This window comes from Cylas formicarius, unplaced genomic scaffold (assembly GCF_029955315.1).
Source record: "Cylas formicarius isolate icCylForm1 unplaced genomic scaffold, icCylForm1.1 PGA_scaffold_7__23_contigs__length_41026272, whole genome shotgun sequence".
Lineage (NCBI taxonomy): Eukaryota > Metazoa > Arthropoda > Insecta > Coleoptera > Brentidae > Cylas > Cylas formicarius.
This window is the reverse complement of record NW_026844352.1, coordinates 25,323,587-25,345,544: the sequence shown is the minus strand read 5'-3', so window position 1 is coordinate 25,345,544 and position 21,958 is coordinate 25,323,587. Positions and strand designations below refer to the sequence as shown.

The following is a 21,958-nucleotide window of genomic DNA, read 5'->3' as shown; positions in this document are numbered from 1 at the left end:
TCTGTACGAAAGTATCATAGCCGGCTGAGGGACTAAGGGGTGTTTTTTTTCGATGTATAGAACTTTAAGTTGCAATAAAACAACGATGGATTATTCGATTGACATTAATTTTATTTATCCGAAAGATAATCTTGTGGCATTACATTTTAAATATGATTTCTGACATATGACCGCCATGGCGCGGATGTAGTCCAATCTGGACGTCCAATTTTCGATAACTTTTTCCAACATTTGTGGCCGTATATCGGCAATAACACGGCGAATGTTGTCTTCCAAATGGTCGAGCGTTTGTGGCTCAATACAGTACAGACCAATGACTTTACATAGCCCCACAGAAAGTAGTCTAGCGGTGTTAAATCACAAGACCTTGGAGACCAATTCACAGGTTCAAAACGTGAAATTAGGCGGTCACCAAACGCGTCTTTCAATAAATCGATTGTGGCACGAGCTGTGTGACATGTTGCGCCGTCCTGTTGAAATCACATCTCCTGGACTTCATGGTTATTCAATTCAAGAATGAAAGAGTTAGTAATCATAGCTCTATACCGATCACCATTGACTGCAACGTTCTGGCCATCATCGTTTTTGAAGAAGTACGGACCAATGATTCCACCAGTCCATAAAGCGCACCAAACGGTCAGTTTTTCTGGATGTAACGGTGTTTCGACATACACTTGAGGATTAGCTTCGCTCCAAATGCGGCAGTTGTGTTTGTTGACGTAGCCATTCAAACAGAAGTACGCTTCATCGCTAAACAAAATTAAAATCGGTCACTTCAAAGAGTTGCCGAGTAGTAGTAACCTTGTCAGCTGAGGGTAAATAGTAACTTGGACGATTGTTTAGTATCTGTCAAGGTTCCGAATCAAGCGAAGTAATTGCATAGGGGAGAGGCAATATGCAATGAATAGTTTTTCCAATTATTTATTGAAAAATATATAATTTCGAATAATACAAGCTACGTCCTTCTTATCGAGTGGCAAAGAACCGAATTTTAAATACTACAACACTAAAACTGTTTCTCTAATCTAAATGACAAACAACACAACAGGAATTTATTTTGGTCTGTTTGGTCCAAACAGTCATTTCATTCTTTGGCGTTCGAGATTTTGTTTTTAAAAACAGCACCTCAACAAATCGGTTTCGAGTATAATTAATAAAATAACCAACATAGGACTAATGTGTAATGCGTGAGCTTTTGTATTTTTTTGCTGTTAACCATTTAGTGGCTATTTAGATAATAAAATATCCTCATTAATGATTAATTTCAAAACGATTAGTAATTACTAAGTATAATTTTGCCCTTATTTCACGAAATCAATACCGTTTCGACTAAGTGAAATTCTAATCGAACTACCATTCATTATTTAGCAGTTCTCATACCCTTCAAGATAACATTCTCATTGAATTAATGTCTCATTATTTGTAGGACATGATTGATTTTTTACAGTCGATTAGCTGCCGTTAATATATATGTGTGTGATCGATTTCAACGACATGATTTATGATACATATATGTATTCACAAGTAATATTGAAAATGCAATCGAGACAGGTATAAGATTGTTGATATTGGCCTAGAAATCGATGTACCTGTTAAGTTAATGGTACTTTAATTTGAATAATAATATTCTCGAAAACATATGACCAAAAATAGAATCGCGCATTGACTGATGCTAATCTCAATATGACGATGTGTACTACAATATTTTTAATAAATTTGATACACTCAACTAAAAATATAGATAGAAAACCACGTAAAATAAACCTACTGACCAAACGGAGTACTAAGTATATTCAGATATGTGACGATACATGTATTTACTTTTCTTTTTTGTAAACCTGCAGCCCTAATTTAATTTAGTTTTTTACACAAATGCGGAACACGGTCAAACATTTGCAAAGCTGTAATCAAATTAAATACAAGCTTTGCGAGTCCTACGAATACGTACGTTATTTGTCTATGCAAAACTCATTAATAAGCATTTGCAAACATTTATTTAGCAAAAGCTTAAAGAATTATAATTTAGGGCATAAATATAGCTCAAAACACTTTGTCGCTTCAATATTGGCTGCACAATGGATTCATAAAAACCTTTGTGTCCTTACCTATACTTCGGGGAGACTGGAACCTGTGGTGGAAGATCAACAAACTGACGTTTATAACCACTACTGCACCACAACTTTATTTAGAACACTGGACACGTATTTCGCCAACCAAGTTGGCATCATCGGCAAATGATATAAACTGTTTATATCATTTATCATTTATCATTTATCATTTATAAACGTAAGTTTGCTTATTTATACTTATTTAAAATAGTAATATAAAATATAAATATGAATAATATATAACATAACACATTAACACAATATAATAACGAAATGACATAAACTATGAAGTAGACAATTAAATGCAGAAATTTCTTTCAGCAATCCAAGCATTTATTTTATTTAATAATTTTTCTGTAGGTCTTCAGTCTAAAACATTGAGCCAAAGCATTGGGCCAGTAAATTTAACATGTTTTTGTAAAGCCAAATGTTTAACGAAAGGTAGTGTGATACCATTCCTAGATGCATTTTTGGTTAAACATGAATCTTAAAACTGCTTTAACATACAATTCCTCCAGCGCGTAAAAACCTTGCTGTCTTGGAAAAGCAGTTGCGATGAATATGTTTTGTTTTGAAAAGCATAACTTTAATAATATATTTTGCGTAATGTGTAGCGGCGACATTACGGATTTAAGCGCACAACAAGAGAGTGATATATCTTTTTACGGGCTTCAAAATGCAATATATTTTGTAATTCATGGAACTTGAATATTAGTTTTCTTACTTATTTGTTACAAACTCTTGATCCTTATCATTCAAGTTCTCGTCAATATAAACTCGCAAATATCTTAAGTCTCTCAGTCTTGCTATTCTGCTTTAGCATTTAAATCACTGCTTGTTCTGGTTCCAATTTTGTTTATGCGACGTTATACTTTGAATGTTGTGGGTCTGGGTTAGTCCGAAGTTTATAAATTTGGTTTTAACCACATCCAACAACAACAAACTACAATCTAGAACCTAGCAACCGTCATTTTCGTGATTTCTAATACAGATTCCCATAAATATCACTTACTATCAATAGAGGTGGGTGGGGCAAGGCAGTGCGCTTAAGCTTTTTATTATTTTTTATGGCTTTTACCCATCAAGTCGATTTATTTTTGACTAACTTTAACTAAATTTATCCAAATTTTGGCGAACCTTCTGGCCGTCCTGCCCCACTTCTCCCTATTTATAATGCTATGTACAATAATTATAATTATTTAGTTTAAAGAAAAGTTAGGTACTGGATAGTAACTATTTTTCTATCTATCAAGAAATTGGTTATTGGTATTTATAAGATTTTCGCTAAATTTATAAGATTTTAGGCTAAATCCATAAAATTGTCCAAAAAATAACACTTTCAATAAATTAATTATGATTCGGTTATAATAATATGAAATATATATATATATATATATATATATATATATATATATATATATATATATATATATATATATATATATATATATATATATATATATATATATATATATATATATATATATATATATATATATATATATATATATATATATATATATATTTAAATTTAGGCCGTCCATTTTTCCCTGGTATTAAGTAAAGGGCTAAAAATATACAAACTAACCCGAATTTATGATTATAATAACGAAACAAAAATTTTGATTAGTTTTTGAGGTTGGCCTCCTTGCCCCATCCTCCCCTACATTATAATTTGCACAACAAAAAAAATGTGCTGTCACTGAATAGTGTCCATAATGATTATATACCATTCGAATCTCAACTTTTATGTAATACTAGATATATAGGATACCTTTACACACTGTGTTCTATCACTAATTTTAAGATATTACTTAAATAAGTCATACACGATTCCTCCAAGACCTATCTTATGAAGTTTGTTCAGTAGGATTTAGTGTGCCACACTGTCTAAGGCTTTAGCTAACTCCAAAAACCCTACCTCCACTTTCTTTTCTTCATCAAGATTTTCTAAAATTCTTCCCTAACTTTACATAATGCATTCTCAGTATTAGTATATTTCTTAAAAGCATACTGATTTTTTGATAACAATCTATATTATGTTGCAACACAGATCGATCATAGGTTAAGTAAGTGAAAATTCATAAAATTTAGGTAAACTGCTCTTCTAAGGACATTACTTTTGTCAAATACATTGCACAAAAGAATGAATGAGGCTAATGCGAACTAATATCAATTATTTCAAATATTTGCAATTAATTAATCATTCTCATTACCTCAATTATCCCGTCTTAATTGAATAAGGAAGAAAAAAGGAATATGTAAAAAAAATCCCAACTTACCACCTTTCATTTTTGGATAGCTACGTGGCAACAAACAAAACGTTGGCAAGGACTAACCTAATCTAACCAATCTAGCCCTTCCAGTTGTGAAGGACACTCTAAGACACGTTGTTTGTGATATTACACTTGAATCGTTAACAAAATTTGATTTTCGCTATAAAACGGAGTATAACCGAAGATTTTTATGTGAAAAGATGTACTACAAATTACGCGATGTTTTTAGATAAAAGGTGCATATTTTCCAATGTAAGTTGTTCGAAATGTTTGCAAGATGAGTCCGTAAAAAACGTCAAGAGGAAAAAGGGAAGTGGCATGGGAAATGAAATGAAATGTACAATGTTTGGAAAATGACTAAAAGCAAAACTGATAACAAATTTGGATGTTCTGTCATTCAATTTTCTTAGACAACGCAGCGTATCATTATATTGTCAACAACCTGCCTCGTCTTGGCCGAAAGACCCTTTACCAAATTAGATAAACTAATTTCAATGCAAACTCTATAAAAAGGGAACAAAAATATATCCCCGGGATGGAATATTGCTTGCACATGACCAGGGGATTCTTCTACTGCCGCCATATCATTGAAAGTTTAACGCAATAGACTTAATATGTGCTGAGGCAAAATCTCTAAATCCTAGCAAGTTCAAATAGTTTGGTAATGTGGTAATATTACATCCGAGTACTGAAACAAATCAGTAAAATTAATACTAGATTTGGAAGTAGCATCGATTATCATTGTTCGAGTCGAGTACATCTATTATATTATATTTTCATAATTTTCCTTGAAATGATTTTTCAGATTAAAGATCCTCGATTTTAAATAGTTGCTAAAATAAATTGAACTCTCTACATATGAATATATCAAGAATAAATATTTAATGTGGCTATCACAACAGTAACTAAAATATTGAAACTATTTTTCCAATCTTCCGATATATTTGTATTTGGTAGTATTTGCGTTTTTTGACATGAGTTTTATAATTAATGACATTTGAACCCGCATGGTAAGAGTGGAGTTGACTATAGTTTGCATTATCCATAAATATTACTGAATCAGCCGGAAAATATCGATGAAGTTACTTGCTGGTAGGCCTTTCGTGAAAAATTGGTGGTTATATTTTTCTCTTGCCACATTTTTGATACAATATAAAAGCTTCATTAATCCACGTCTTATTAAGATTTCATGTTTTCTTCTGCTCTCTTCGAAATTGCTTAATAATACTGTCATCGTGGCCAAGTTCCAATAAATTTTTACTTAGGGTAGGTATTACTTTTTTAAAATATAAAGAGCAAACTTTTCTTCGAATTAATATTTATTAACATCGGGAACTAAAATTATTTTACTTCATATAGTTTAGCTACGCTTAAGGTCAACACCGATACTGAATGGAACAGGATGAAATTTTCCGACTTTCTTACTGTACACTTCTCTGAGACAGAAACACAAACTTTCTCACGCAAGTTAATGTAATTTATCACCTATTGGACAATATAGAATATTGTAGGTAAAAGGCTGACTTGGTTGCCACATCTTATAATGGATGAACGACGTCTACGTCGCAAGCACGAAGAGTTACAAAATGTCAAAACCTACGTGGAAGACTATAAATTTCTCTCGACAAATTTATCCCAATATTAATAAATAAATATTGGCATTTACTTGTTGATGCACTTTCTGCACATGATAATTCCAGCTGGTTGATTTTGCTCATTTATTGTTTCTTTGCCCTTACGGTCCGGCGCCTGCTCGTTGATTACAAAGCAATTTGGAGAATCCACAGAAACGTGAATCGTCACTTCAACGAATGGTCGGCGAGTTCGAGATAAAACTTTAATTACAGCCTCGTAATTCGAACAACTCCATAATGGAACAAAATGAAGCAGCTACGCGCCTTGGGGAACCGCTTCCCGAATATTTTAATAAATTGAAATTTATGAATTTGGTCTCTTCGCCAAATGCCCGGAGATATTCGGCTTAGAATGTTTGACGTAATTAACAAATCACGGTTATCGCAGGACACTTCGTTGGTCACACTTGCACTTTCACGCAGCTAGCACAGCAACACAGCAATGGTTGTGTTGGCAATTTTACTGATAATAACAATGGGTCATAAACATAGTCCCTCAAATACTTCACTACAACTAAACTGGTAAAAGAAATTCGAAAGTATTGAATTCTTTATCATTGAACCTACGACTAAATTAGTGAAGTTGTAGTTTTATGAACAAGTCTTTCCTGGAGACAGGCACAGCTGCCCAATAAAAGGAAATAATAAAATATCACAAAAAGATAGTCAGTAGACTAGTTCAAATTATTCCTTATAAGCCAAACCAAATCAAGAATTAAATAACTGTTTTTGTTACAATATATTAATTTCAATAATTCAATATTTGTTCTACGATTTTTTCCATAAACTGCATTCAATGGAAATGATGGAAAAATGTCTTTGTCTATTAAATCTATAGCTTACAAAATTGCGCTGTATAGACTGTCGTAGCATATTAAAACACGGGTCTGACAAGACTAAAAATGTATTTGTTATAGATTTTCGGTTATTAAATCCATTAGCCGTCAGTAAAGTGAATCCAAAATTCTTTAGAGCCTTTTGAACAATATTTTCGACGTGTATCTCAAAAAGGAGTCCCGAATCCAATGTAATACCCTCGTCCTTTACAGAGTCTGAATAGTTAAATCCAATACAGTGAGATTTCTCAGAGTAAATAAACAATCTAGGGAAAGAACTATTCCTTTCAAAATTTGACAAGTGCTTCTGCCACAAGTCTGCTGCCTAGTGAACCAATTTTGAAATTTTTAGATCATCTGTGTATAAGGAGTAAGTACCATGTAAAAAGCACATCATACACGAAAATGGCAAAAAGTAACGGACCCAAATGCAACCCCTGAGGTATGGTCTGTTCATAGATATAAGAAAGTGACCAATTGCTTTTGAACGGATTATCCACGGCTGGTCACTAACATACAATGCAACAATATTATTAGCTTAATTAATAATTAATAATTACTTAATTAATAATTACCTTAATAAATAATAATAATTTTGTTGCATTGTATGTTAATGACCACCCTAGGATAATCCGTTCAAAAGAAATTGGTCCCTTTCTTATATCTATGAACAGACCATACCCCAGAGGTTATCTTTCACTTTATAGAAATAGGTGTAAACGGCGCAAGTCTCGAACCCTTCCTCTAAACTGTCAAAACTGAACAAAGGGTACGAAACTAGTTAGGATCGATCTTTTCCGAAAAAATTCGTGCTGATCCTGGTCAATACGTCCCTTAAAAATAAAAACACGCAATAAATCTTTCAAATTTTTTAATAATATACATGGTGTTCCATTAGTTGAAACATAGTTTTGATCATTTTTGTGTCAAGTCAAAATTATTGATTTTAAAAACTAATATTAATACCGTGAAATAAATATATCGAAGTAAATGTAGTATACAGAAGTTTCGCAAACTATTAACAACTTTCTAAGGGGTTAAAAAGAGGCGAAATTAAGGGGGTAGTGCAAAAAAAACGATAATTAATACTGGAAAGTATATAATAATTAGAACGAATTAGTGAATTCAAAATTTAACAAAATATAGACTATGCAATTTAAGATAACGTGGGATGAGTCGAAAACCTATGTAAACGATTTTTCAAAAATGCGTATAAGTACAATACACAATTCTTTTTATTTATGCTGCTCATCTGTGCTATATGCATGCTTACATGCTATTACAAGTTTTGAATCGACATTTTCTTTAAAAAAATTTTTTTTATACATTTCTTTAAAAAATACAGGTGTTCAAAATAAAGAAGACTTAACAAAAAGTCAACTTCTCTTGTTTATCCGCGCCATCCGAATGTTTTATTTTAAAAGTGTGTGGGTGTTGAACGGAAACATTTACATTAAAAAAATTACGTGGTTCATCAAATTGCCCACATAAGACAGTCACATGAAAACGACCAGTTACTAAAAATGGTATAATTACTGCTTATAGTGCTTCAATAAGTATATGCATTATTTGTTTGGTCTTCCTTTAGTTGGTTTTTCTGCTATATCTAATATATCAGCTTAAACGATACATCCTAATATAATTTCCTTAGCATTGATCTGTAAATATTTAATAAACATTTTTTCATTGATTTTTAATATTTCTCTTCTAACTTTTTACAAAACTTCTGGATTCCTCCTGCTTTGATTTTTGCTGAGTCGAACTTTCTGACGTTTCGCCAATCATCCTGTTGGCTTCTTCGGGGCTTGACTGAAACTGGCTCGTATTTCACTCTGTACCTGCTTATATATTGTTTGGGGGGAGCAGAGCTAAATGAGGGGCATAAACATCGTCTCGGAGATTGTTAGGTTGTTTATAAATTTCTATGATAATGATATGATAATGATGATCAATGATAAAGACACGGTGTTGTCGAAACAATTGTTATGTCACAATATATAATTTCGTGAAAATCTGAACTTTTAGTTCTTATTTATTTTGTGGTGACGTGTATTTTTTGATGGAACGTTTAACATCTTTAATGTGGAAATTATTAGAGAGAAAAGCAGAGGAAAGGTGTTTTAATTCTGGGTGCAGTGACTCGGGCTGAGATAGTTTTACAGCTCTGTAAACAAGAGAGCTGACAACCGATGATTTTTGGGACGAAACGTCTGCAAGTTGGACTCAAAAACCGACGCAGGAGGAATCCAGAAGTTTTGTAAAAAGCATTACAGTAGCCTGTGGAAGTTTCTTTCAAAAATTTCTGTTCTTATTAATTGATTATTGAATCAATATCAATATTTTGGGGCGAATTCGTCATACTTTGGCACACTATTGCCCTACTGCTTCAGTTTGGTTTAAGACAAAAATTAAAAATATCTGTTTTTTTACAGAATTCCATCTTTATATTTTAATAGTTTTATTTCGGATTTTGATAACATCTTTTCAGATCTATATCCCACAGTTGATGAAATCTTTTGTTTATTCGATTTCAATATTATTTATGAAAATTAACGAATCCATTGTGTTCCTTATTTAAGAATTATAATCTTGTGCAAATTAAAAATGTACCCAACCATATTTCTAAAACGGCAAATACTCTTATAGAAGCCATTTTTGTATCAAACACTGATCTGGTAGATGCCTGTGGTGTAATTTCCGAAAACACTTCGAACACTTCGGAGCGCGAGCATTGAAGATGCCAAGTGAGATTTTGGCGAAACGTCTGCAGGATTCCAGTCGGATGCAGGATTTGCAGGATTCCAGTCGGATGCAGGATTCCAGTCGGATGCAGGTATCCCGAAGTATAGTGTCATCATATATATATATATATATATATATATATATATATATATATATATATATATATATATATATATATATATATATATATATATATATTCTCACGTATTGATTCACGGATGGAAAAATGTGATGACACTATATTCCGGGATATCATCCGTTCGCTCGTTGAACTCCGACTGGAATCCTGCATCCGACTGGAATCCTGCAAATCCTGCATCCGACTGGAATCCTGCAGACGTTTCGCCAAAATCTCACTTGGCATCTTCAATGCTCGCGCTCCGAAAACACTTCGAACACTGGGAGGTTATCGGCGGTGCGTGCGGTATTTATACTCTGCGCCGGAGATGGTAACGGTGCTGCTTGTGCGTGGGGGGAGGTGGCTCCGCCCCCTGAATTGTCGCGTTGTTAATTTCGCTCGATCGTAGTTGCGATGTCCCCGTTGGCTGCTGCGCATCGCTCTGCTGTTTGATTATCGTTCTCCACGTGTTGGATAAATGCAGAGCGTCGTCTCTCGTATTGAGGTGTCCGGACTTTTCCATTTCGATGGCCTCTCGTATAATCCTAGTCCTAAAATCAGGAATATTAGCTATTTGTTTGCAAGTGCCGAAATCAATTTTATGGCCTGTCTGATGTTGGTGCTGAAACAAAGCAGATGTTGTTTGTTTGTTTCTTATGGCTAAACGATGTTCCTCGAGCCTGGCTGAAATCCTTCTGTTGGTCTGTCCCACATACGTCAGGCTGCACGATCCGCATGCTACACTGTATACTCCTTGGTTTTCCAGAGTAATTTTTTGTTTTGGGTTTCTTAGTATTGCTCCGATGGTATGGTCAGGTTTGTATGCCGTTGATATGTCGTGTTTCCGTAATATTCGGCCGATTTTGTCAGTAACCCCCTTGATGTATGGCAGGACGGCGATCGATCTTCGTTGGGTCTCGTCCTGCACTCTCTGCTGCGGCTGTTGTTGTTTACTGATTGCCTTGCTGATGGTGCGCCTTTGGTATCCGTTTTGTCGAAGACAGGTACTAATTTTCTTCAGTTCTTTATCTCTGTTCCTCTCGTTTGTGAGCCTGAAGGACCGAGCAATTAATGTATTTGCCACTGCCTGTATCTGTGATGGGTGGTGATGAGATTTAGCGTTCAGATATCTATTAGTGTGTGTTGGTTTTCTATAGACAGTGTGTTCCAAGTGTCCATCTTCGGTCCTTGTGATGTGCACATCTAAAAAGGGCAGGCTGTTATCCTCTTCAAGTTCTATTGTAAATTGAATCCTTGGGTGAATGGAATTCAGATGATCTAGGAATTTCAAAAGCTCCTCCTTGCCAAAAGGCCATACAACAAATACGTCATCAACGTATCTTGTCCATAGTTTTGGCTTCAGATTTGCCTTCTCTATTGCTTTCTTTTCGAAGTAAATCATGAAGAGGTTGGCAATCACAGGTGAGAGAGATGATTCCATTGCTGCTCCATCTATTTGTCGGTAAATTTTCCCGTTGTGCATAAAGTAAGCGTTTTTCAGGCAATGTCTTGACAGATCCATTACGTATGGCGGAAGATCTTCGTTTTCTTCTATAAGCAAGAGTGCCTCTTCTACTGGAATACTCGGGTAGAGGGATTTGACATCGAAACTTGCCATAATGTCGTCCTTGTCCATCCTGAGAGAACCTAAAATCTGAGTGAAATGTTCTGAGTTTTTAACATAGGAATCTGCGTTTTCCACTATAGGCTGAAGTGCACTGGCCAGATGTTTTTCCAGCTGGCATAATGGTGAGTTAAAGGCGCTTACGATTGGACGCAGGGGAACCCCGTCCTTATGGATCTTTGGGAGCCCGTAGAATTTTGGGCAACGACTCGATTTTTCCCTCGGAATAAGTTTCTTCTTTGTATCCTCGTTTATTGATGAATCGAGAATTTTGGACTTAGTTGTTTTTTCCAAATATGTCGTGGGATCTCTGGTGACTAGTTTGTATATTGGGTCGTTCAAAATATCCTCCAATTTTGCATTATAATCCGACGTATTCATGACGACAGTGGCATTTCCTTTGTCTGCTGGCATTATTAGAATGTTTTCGTTTTTGTTTAGATTCCTTAAGGCTTGCATTTCTTCTCTGCTTAAGTTTGGTTGCGGTGGTTTTGACTGTCTTAAGACTCTGGCGACATCTTGCCTAATTAACTCCGCATCTTGTTCGTCTATGGTGGAAAGACTTGCTTCGACGTTGGAAACGATCTCTTCGACGGCTACTCTTTTTGGAGCTATTGCGTAGTTAAATCCTTTATTCAGTACGCTGACTTCTGTATCGGAAAGATGGTATGCTGAAATATTATGAACTGTACTGCTTCGGTTTGTATTTGGCACTTGTTCTGATTTTTTGGAATTTGACTGAAGGATTTCTAATTTCTTCCACAGTTTTTTTGACGTGATGTCCTCGTCTTTCTCAGTGCGCCATGATGTTAATAATTCTATGCGGTCCCACAGCAACTGATGGATCTTGTTGCTCAGTTTCAGGTGGAGTCTGAAAAGTTGTAGCTCAGTCTCACTAATTTCGTACCGGGTCCGCCTGATCTGGTCTTGGAGTAGGGCCTTGCTAGCTTTGTCCAGGATAGCTTGTGTCTTTCTGGTGCGTGTATGATAAGACAACCTTGTAAATGTTGGCAGCAAGTTCTGGTTGCGGCAGTTTTTAAGAAAATTCAAGTTGCACAGCGAAATAACCCTCCTTTGTCTTAGTTTTTCATAACACTTGGTGGCTGTAAAGGTCTCCTTCCCGTAAAGGTGTATGATATTCTCACGTATTGATTCACGGATGGAAAAATGTGATGACACTATATTCCGGGATATCATCCGTTCGCTCGTTGAACTCCGACTGGAATCCTGCATCCGACTGGAATCCTGCAAATCCTGCATCCGACTGGAATCCTGCAGACGTTTCGCCAAAATCTCACTTGGCATCTTCAATGCTCGCGCTCCGAAAACACTTCGAACACTGGGAGGTTATCGGCGGTGCGTGCGGTATTTATACTCTGCGCCGGAGATGGTAACGGTGCTGCTTGTGCGTGGGGGGAGGTGGCTCCGCCCCCTGAATTGTCGCGTTGTTAATTTCGCTCGATCGTAGTTGCGATGTCCCCGTTGGCTGCTGCGCATCGCTCTGCTGTTTGATTATCGTTCTCCACGTGTTGGATAAATGCAGAGCGTCGTCTCTCGTATTGAGGTGTCCGGACTTTTCTATTTCGATGGCCTCTCGTATAATCCTAGTAAATTCCTAGATCATCTGAATTCCATTCACCCAAGGATTCAATTTACAATAGAACTTGAAGAGGATAACAGCCTGCCCTTTTTAGATGTGCACATCACAAGGACCGAAGATGGACACTTGGAACACACTGTCTATAGAAAACCAACACACACTAATAGATATCTGAACGCTAAATCTCATCACCACCCATCACAGATACAGGCATTGGCAAATACATTAATTGCTCGGTCCTTCAGGCTCACAAACGAGAGGAACAGAGATAAAGAACTGAAGAAAATTAGTACCTGTCTTCGACAAAACGGATACCAAAGGCGCACCATCAGCAAGGCAATCAGTAAACAACAACAGCCGCAGCAGAGAGTGCAGGACGAGACCCAACGAAGATCGATCGCCGTCCTGCCATACATCAAGGGGGTTACTGACAAAATCGGCCGAATATTACGGAAACACGACATATCAACGGCATACAAACCTGACCATACCATCGGAGCAATACTAAGAAACCCAAAACAAAAAATTACTCTGGAAAACCAAGGAGTATACAGTGTAGCATGCGGATCGTGCAGCCTGACGTATGTGGGACAGACCAACAGAAGCATTTCAGCCAGGCTCGAGGAACATCGTTTAGCCATAAGAAACAAACAAACAACATCTGCTTTGTTTCAGCACCAACATCAGACAGGCCATAAAATTGATTTCGGCACTTGCAAACAAATAGCTAATATTCCTGATTTTAGGACTAGGATTATACGAGAGGCCATCGAAATAGAAAAGTCCGGACACCTCAATACGAGAGACGACGCTCTGCATTTATCCAACACGTGGAGAACGATAATCAAACAGCAGAGCGATGCGCAGCAGCCAACGGGGACATCGCAACTACGATCGAGCGAAATTAACAACGCGACAATTCAGGGGGCGGAGCCACCTCCCCCCACGCACAAGCAGCACCGTTACCATCTCCGGCGCAGAGTATAAATACCGCACGCACCGCCGATAACCTCCCAGTGTTCGAAGTGTTTTCGGAGCGCGAGCATTGAAGATGCCAAGTGAGATTTTGGCGAAACGTCTGCAGGATATATATATATATATATATATATATATATATATATATTAGTATATATGTATATAGTATATATGTATATAGTATATATGTATATAGTATATATGTATATAGTATATATGTATATAGTATATATGTATATATGTATATGTATATATGTATATGTATATATGTATATGTATATATGTATATGTATATATGTATATATATATATGTATATGTATATATGTATATGTATATATGTATATATATATGTATATATATATATGTATATATATATATGTATATATATATATATGTATATATATATATATATATATATATATATATATATATGTATATATATATATATATATATATATATATATATATATATATATATATATATATATATATATATATATATATATATATATATATATATATATATATATATATATATATATATATATATATATATATATATATATATATATATATATATATATATATATATATATATATATATATATATATATATATATATGTATATATATATATATATATATATATATATATATATATATATATATATATATATATATATATATATATATATATATATTTATATATATATATATATATATGTATATATATATATATATCAAATTTAAATCAACATAAACGATTTTATAAAACGAAAAGAAACTGCATCAAAGAAATTTAAAAGTACCAAGGATCCTCATCATTGGAAGCATTACAAATTTTTAAGAAACTTGACACTGTCCATGATAAGAAGGGTGAAAAGAAATACGTTGATATGGTTTGTGGAGTAAATAATATTTAAAAAAGTTGGTCGGCAATAACTATTTTTAACATTGCAAATTGCAAAAATACCAGACTCTACCCAACAGACTTTCTCATCCTAATAATCTGAATAATTATTTTGGAACATTTATTCTTTTTGATTTATTTATATATTTGTTATGACAACAACCTTTACAATAATAATTTGCAATTTTCTTATAAGGTTTAAAAAAATTAATTCCAGGGTTTGCCTGCGATTTATTATTGTTTTGATGATGATGATCATTTGGAAGCAGAACAAAACAATGATTTATGTTAAGGCTAAGGAATTTTTAACAATCATCGGAGTACCATGCTTTTCGTATAATGACATAATAATTATAATTCGATACCTAATAACTTGGTAAATTTAATTTCTAATACGATTAATATTAAATATTTGTTTTATTTGCATTTTTTTCAAGCTAATTCTAAGCTAGACTGCGCCTATCGACGGCACAAGTAATTATAGTTTCTGTATTGTATGCTGTTATATTACTATCTGAAAATAAGTCCTTTATTATTAATGTTTTTATAAACTTAATTCGTAAACTTGATAGAACCACCTGTTTAACAAAAGAATGCTGTCACAAAGGTCTCTTGTAGCAGTTTATACAACGGACGGTATTAGTTGTTGGAATGTATTGTATCTTAGTTATTAAAATTTTTTGAAGAAGACAATGTCCTTGTGGTTGCCGAGATTTCCTAATCTTTCAGAATTATATTTATTAAATATCCGCGTGTATACTATATTTTGATATTTTTTGAAATTTTGCCAAGCATTCCAATATATAATACAGATACATAATTATAGCAGTCGATTGATTGATAATAAGGTACGATGATTTTTGGAATTTAATTAATCGGGAGCATTTTCGTGCAATAATTTTTTACAACTTTAGTCGCGGAGTAATTCAACAACAATGTATCGAGGAACTTAATTCGACTTTTGGAGTTAAAGCACCATCTAGGACTACTGTTTACCGCTGGTTTTCGGACTTCAGTAGTGATCGTTTTCTTAAGGATGAATTTCGTGAAGGTCGTCCAAAATCCATGGTTGTCCAAGAAAACATTGATGCAGTGCGGAAACTGATTTTGCTGGATCGTCATGTGGCACTAGTTTGACTAGCATACATACAATTTTGCATTAACATTTGGCCGCTAAAAAAATTTGTTCTCGTTGGATTCCACACAATTTAACATCAGCCCACAAAAAGACTCATGCTGTTTGGTCGAAGGAAATGCCAAAAAAATACGATCGTGGTGCTTCTAAACACGTCTATGATATCGTGACAGGTGATGAATCATGGATCTATGCATATGAACCTAAAAGTAAGCAGCAGTCGATTGTGTGGGTCTTTCAGAATGAGACAAAGTCCACAAAAGTTGTTCATGCGTGAAGCACCTCGGTAGTCTGTTTTTTCAGGAAAACTGGCCACGTTACAACTGCTTCGTTGGTGAAAGGTAAAACAGTCAATTCTGAATGGTACACAACCATTTGCTTGCCTAAAGAAAAACCAACCGCCGAAGAAGAATTACTCTTCACGACGACAATGCAAACTCTTTGAGCATTAAAAACGTTGCTTTGATGAGCCATCCACCATATAGTCCTGATTTAGCACCTAATGAATTCTGCTATTCCCATAAATTAAGAATAAATTACGTGGGCAACGACTTTTGACACGTTTAAAGAGCATGTTTTGGAAGTACCCGAATCGAAGTAGGAAAAATGCTTTGATGATTGGTTTTATCGAATGCAAAAGTGTATTAATCATCAGGATGAATATTTTGAGAAACAACAAACAGAATATTTGTTAGTAGCTTCTAGTTTTTTATTATAAATCCCGAAATATGAAAGGTAGCCCTCGTAATAATGAAGCAATCTTCTTTAAATTTATACTATTATAAACTAATCTATATTCTGACAAGCAGCATAACAGAGTTTATTTAATAAAATTTTTGCTGACTCATTGTTCGCTTCAAATAAAGAAAACACCATAACTTACGTCTAGGCTGTTCTTCGTCGATCGCCCATTCTATGATTCCTCGTTTTGCTTCGCATGCCACTGTAATGTTTGTCCCCTCCAAACCTTTTTGTACCGAAGGCGTTCCAATGAATTCTATAGGTTCTGAAATAAAAAAAAACACGTTGAATGGAAAGTAAATGAAAGCAAATTATTTCCATCCGTTCTCGCCAATCCTAGCGTATGTGGTTTTAATGGCCTTTCCTCTGTATTAAATACTACACAATAAGCGCCTATCCGGATTTTGTGAGAGGCAAATCCGAATTTACGAATTAAATGCTGCTAATCTTAAAATCGCTTGCTTGTGCAGGCAACAAGTATAGAGCCCAATTATCTACGACAGGAATTTTGGGTATTTCAAAAACATGCGCTAATATTCGGCTGGTATCTCAAAAAAAAAAAGACAAAAAAGATATAGGGTGTTAAATATTTAATTTGTGCTAAAATCCTCAGTTAGTAGAGTGCAACGAGGTGGTTATTTTAATTTTTTCCTTTGGTTTTAATTTTTTTAACTAAGTTTATTGCATACATTTTTATGGTTTTTATTTTTTTGCTCGAAAAGTTAGGAAAACAACTCAATATTGCCAAATTTTAATAACATGGGGATTACTAAGCCGAGCATGGGCGCCTGTTTTTTGAACCATTCTGTATAAGTATCATTTAATTGGGACTATTAAGAGTTAAAGAATACTTATTCGACTCCCATGCAACATAAGTTTCAAGTATTTTTGAAAACGTGAAGTAGAAATTGGTAGTTTAGTAAAATTTAATTACATTGGATCTTAGTGGCAGAAGAAAATACAAATTTATTTTTTACAATGTAAAATTAGGAAAGACTATGAAAGAAAGACGAGTTTTATAAAACAGGGGGACACTAAAACCAAAGTTTACAGATTTCAGTGAACTATAAATTTTAGTGCAATATCAATGATCGAATCATTTGCCAACACGGACCGTAGAAGTAGTTAGTGGTAAGTTGAAGCAAATCATAGAAGTCTTACATACTTGTTGCTTACATACAATAAGTAATATTTTTAAACAATTATCTAAACATGAATCCTCAGTGACTGTCAAAAACATCATTCTGGCAACAATATTATAGACAATAACAAAAAAAATTGCTTAAAAACGACACAAAAATTTGACGTACATGTGTAGTTAAGTTTATTTTCACTTATATAAACTTTTAACTATAATTGACTAATGACTAAACAAAATATGATTAGAAAACGATGACAAAATATTGGCTACACACTGGTTGGTGTTGTTTAATTACTCTTGATGTGTTTAAAATTATTTTAATTGCCATTTTAATAGCCGTGTTTGTCGCATTATTTATATGGACTAAAAGTTAAATTAAAAATATTATGAGATTAATACCGGCCCCGCCGAATCAATAGGACCGTCATTGCAGCAATATTCAGCGATATAGAAATATTTAAAACTTTAATTAATTCAAATAAAGTAAAATATTTTATACAATTCTGGTGATTCAGATAATAATAATTAACAATAATTATTTTTAAAACATCTGTCGAATAAATGTAATTAGTTTAAAGGGACTTTGGTATTTTGTTGCTCATTAAGTGCATTCCTTTGTTACGCGAGTTCTGCGAAATCTGATTATAAATATAAATCGACTTTAAATGGGATGAATTTTATAAAAAAACTTTTCATTCTAAAACCGTTTGGAACTAAAACCATCAATGGTTAAATTATATACCGGATGAGACAAGAAAGTGGGAACACTCTATAACTTTTAAACCGCTTGAGATAGCGATTTGAAATTTGAAGGGGTTAATATAGGCTGAATATCCAATTTTTTGACCATGTGTAGTCAATGGTTATACTTCCGGTTTGAGCGGAAACGACAGTAAGTTTCGAATTTTCAATGTCACACCCCATATTTTTTTGCATGCTTGGGTTCAGGAGGGTGGTTTTCCTAAACTTTTTCTTGTGTTTTTTTTTTTAATTTTTATTTAATTTTGAAAATTTTGTCTAGGAGGCTGTGACCATCATAAATACTATTGACCGGGTCACCTGATAATTTGAAAAATTGTAAATGAAACTTTTCTTTACTTGTCTAATCGCAAATAGCATTTAATGTAATGAACTAATGATTTTTTTAGGATAACCTAGTGTGCAGGAAAGTGACGTCCCGGATAGCGGGCTGCATACAATGCATTTCCCATATGTCAGAAACAAACTTTTTCTTCATTTGTAAATTAATTATTGTTTTCCATGATAATCCAAATCGATAACACGACAAAATCGATAAACAGATAAAAATGTACAAACTGTCAGAATTTTAAATCATGCCGACTTGATGATGAATAGAAGCAAAGCCACCGAAGTAATATTTTGTTTTTATAAAAATGTATTTACTTATCTGTTTTTTTTTCTTCCTGTGAGCTTATGTTTTTTAACGGATTTTAAAAATTTTTGGTGTCAAAATGTTGCAAAAAAAGTACCGGTTTTAAAAAAATTTTGTTCTGACTTGGGTGATATTTGAAAAAACTAAGTTATCCTAAAAAATTAATAGTTCATTGAATTAAATGCTATTTGCTATTAGACAAGTAAAGAAAAATTTTATTCACATGATCAGATGACCCTGTAATAGTATTTAAGATGGTCACAGCCTCCTAGACACAATTTCCAAAATTAAATGAAAATTTAAAAAAACAAAAAAGGAGTGCAAAAAATATAGTGTGTGCCATTTAAAATTCGAAAGTTACTGTCGTTTCCGCTCAAACCGGAGTGATTACAAAAATTGGACATTCGGCCTATATTAACAATTTGAAATTTCAAATCGTTATCCCAATAAGTTATAGAGAATTCCCACTTTCTTGTATCACGGTATATTAAATATTTTTGCTAAAATTGAGTTCAAATAGGTTTTTCTATATAACTTTGTCTCCTTGCTTGTTTCTTTTTATATATTCTCTATCCCTTTCTTTATACTTGCTCAATATACCTTTATCATCTGTTGAGCCATTTGGCGTATTGTATAGTATATGAGAGTAAAATTTTGACTTCTTTTGAAGATTGAGTTAATTATTTTTACAATCTGAAGTAGTTTTAAGATAGAACGATTGATATTGCCGACCTTGGATTTGCTTAAGCTGATTATTGTTATTGCATTTAGTTAACTATCGGCTTGGCTGACATATTGATGACCGTTATTAGGTTTAATTGAGTCAAGAAAATATATCTAGTAAATAATTCCCCTCGAAGTTGCTCATTTCAAAAAGTTGATTTCTCAATACTGCCATTGTCCGTCCTAATTATTTTTGATACGACTTGCTCAGAAAATCATTAAAATATTTCAGTAGGCTCCTTATCATTGAAAATTTGTGTATTTTTTCTTTTTGAAAACGAAAGGGAAACGAAGTCATTGATAATCCAAATAAAAAAATAATAACGGTTTAAAAGCATTAAAAAGGCTCTTAATATCGAAATACATTCTATTCTTATTAAACAGTCAAACGATTAATTCTGGAATGTACAACTTTAATTAATGGCGATGCCCACCGCCCTTATTCACTTCAAACAGTTTAACTGCTGTACCTTCAAAGCTTACGGGCAAATTAATAGTTCCTTTGTAATAAGTCGAATTCGATTTAAATTAATTGAAGCATACGTTGGTGGAATCGCTGTCTGGTTCAGAAACCACTAATATAAATGATAAAATGGATGGATCGTGACGTATTGTCGTAACGCCTTACATTTAAAAATTTAGGCACACTCTTAAAGCATTTTTTTGACTTTTACAAAAGAAGTGCTACATAAAATTTTTTATAGTTTTAATTCGTCTTAATTATTTCCAAATTAAATAAGCATTAAAGTACTGAAAAAACAGGACAGAAAGTAATGGAAAGATAAATTTTGCAGGTGTTTTCGTTGAAGCTCAGTTAGGCTGAATGCACGGACACCGATAAATTGCATTAAATATACCGGGCGTCCCAGTAAGACCTACAAGGAAAGATATTAGTAAAGAGAAAAAGCTGGAAATTATTTTCGAGTTACTGAAATGACCACCAATTGCCATCCCGTTTTTTGCAAAACTTTCTTGTGTTTACGATAGTTATAGTGACTACTATTATAAAATTGAGACAATTTTTGCTATTTTGTCTCGAATATCTTTTGCTGTATTACTCAACTGAAAATGGTGGAGATTGTTTGAACATTTTCGTAACTTAATATTAGCGTTTAACCCATTTTAGTAAACTTGGGTTGTTAAACAGGAGCAAATTCTGTATAGGTTTCTTACTTTATTCTTTTTAAGAATATTGAGGATAAGTGTGGGAAAGCTGAAATAAGTGAGATAGTTAATATCACTTTTCCAAAATTTCCTCGATTAAGAATTAAAAATGACACAACTTTCTACTTATAATTGAATGGTTAATTGGAAATGAAAGTGCGGAGGTCATTGGCTAATATTTTAGAATATCATGAAATAAAACTTTTAAATGACAATTGAGACTCATGAAAAAATCCATTGGAAAACAATAATTTTATTGATAGCTTCTTAGCTTCTTAGCATAGTTGTTGGCTGTTATTTTGCTTTTAATCTAGTCGAATCGAAATCGAATAGGTATATCTCTGCACAACACACTCTCCGCTAATTTATATTCGACGTTGGTGCAGTTTATATGGTTTGTGGATGTTGTTTGCGTTTGGCCTAAATACAATTGCTCTAATTTGACTTTATAATATATTTTGAAACAACTGTTACAATTTAACAAATAAGGTATTAAAATAATTTTTTTAATACATTTGGATAAATGGCTTGCAGGTGTTGTAGGTTTCAGTTTATGATGTTATTTCTACCAAATAAATTCCTAAATTGCAGTTAATATTGTGTGCGAATTTAAATTTAATGCGTTTTCAATACAATGTTAATAACCATTACCCAGTTGTACAAACTGTCAAAAATAGAACCAGTTTCGCTTGAGAATATACGAAAATAAAAAATAACTAAATTAATGACAAATTGTTTACATATCTTGTAAATAATGAAAAAAATTGATCTGCACAATTTTGAACGTTATAATAACACCATCACTATTGGGTGATAAAAGTGATGCAACAGATAATTA

The 21,958-nt window shown here is 33.6% G+C and overlaps 1 protein-coding gene across 3 annotated transcripts in view; it reads right to left on the bottom strand.

Moving 5' to 3' along the window:
• Positions 1-21,958, bottom strand: part of LOC132704370 (hemicentin-1-like) — a 119,246-nt gene that overhangs the window by 21,121 nt on the left and 76,167 nt on the right. For all 3 annotated transcript variants that reach the window (XM_060674333.1, XM_060674332.1, XM_060674334.1), the window contains one exon: positions 16,842-16,964. In XM_060674333.1, the coding sequence (XP_060530316.1) occupies positions 16,842-16,964 (123 nt within the window). The remainder of the gene's footprint in view (positions 1-16,841; positions 16,965-21,958) is intronic.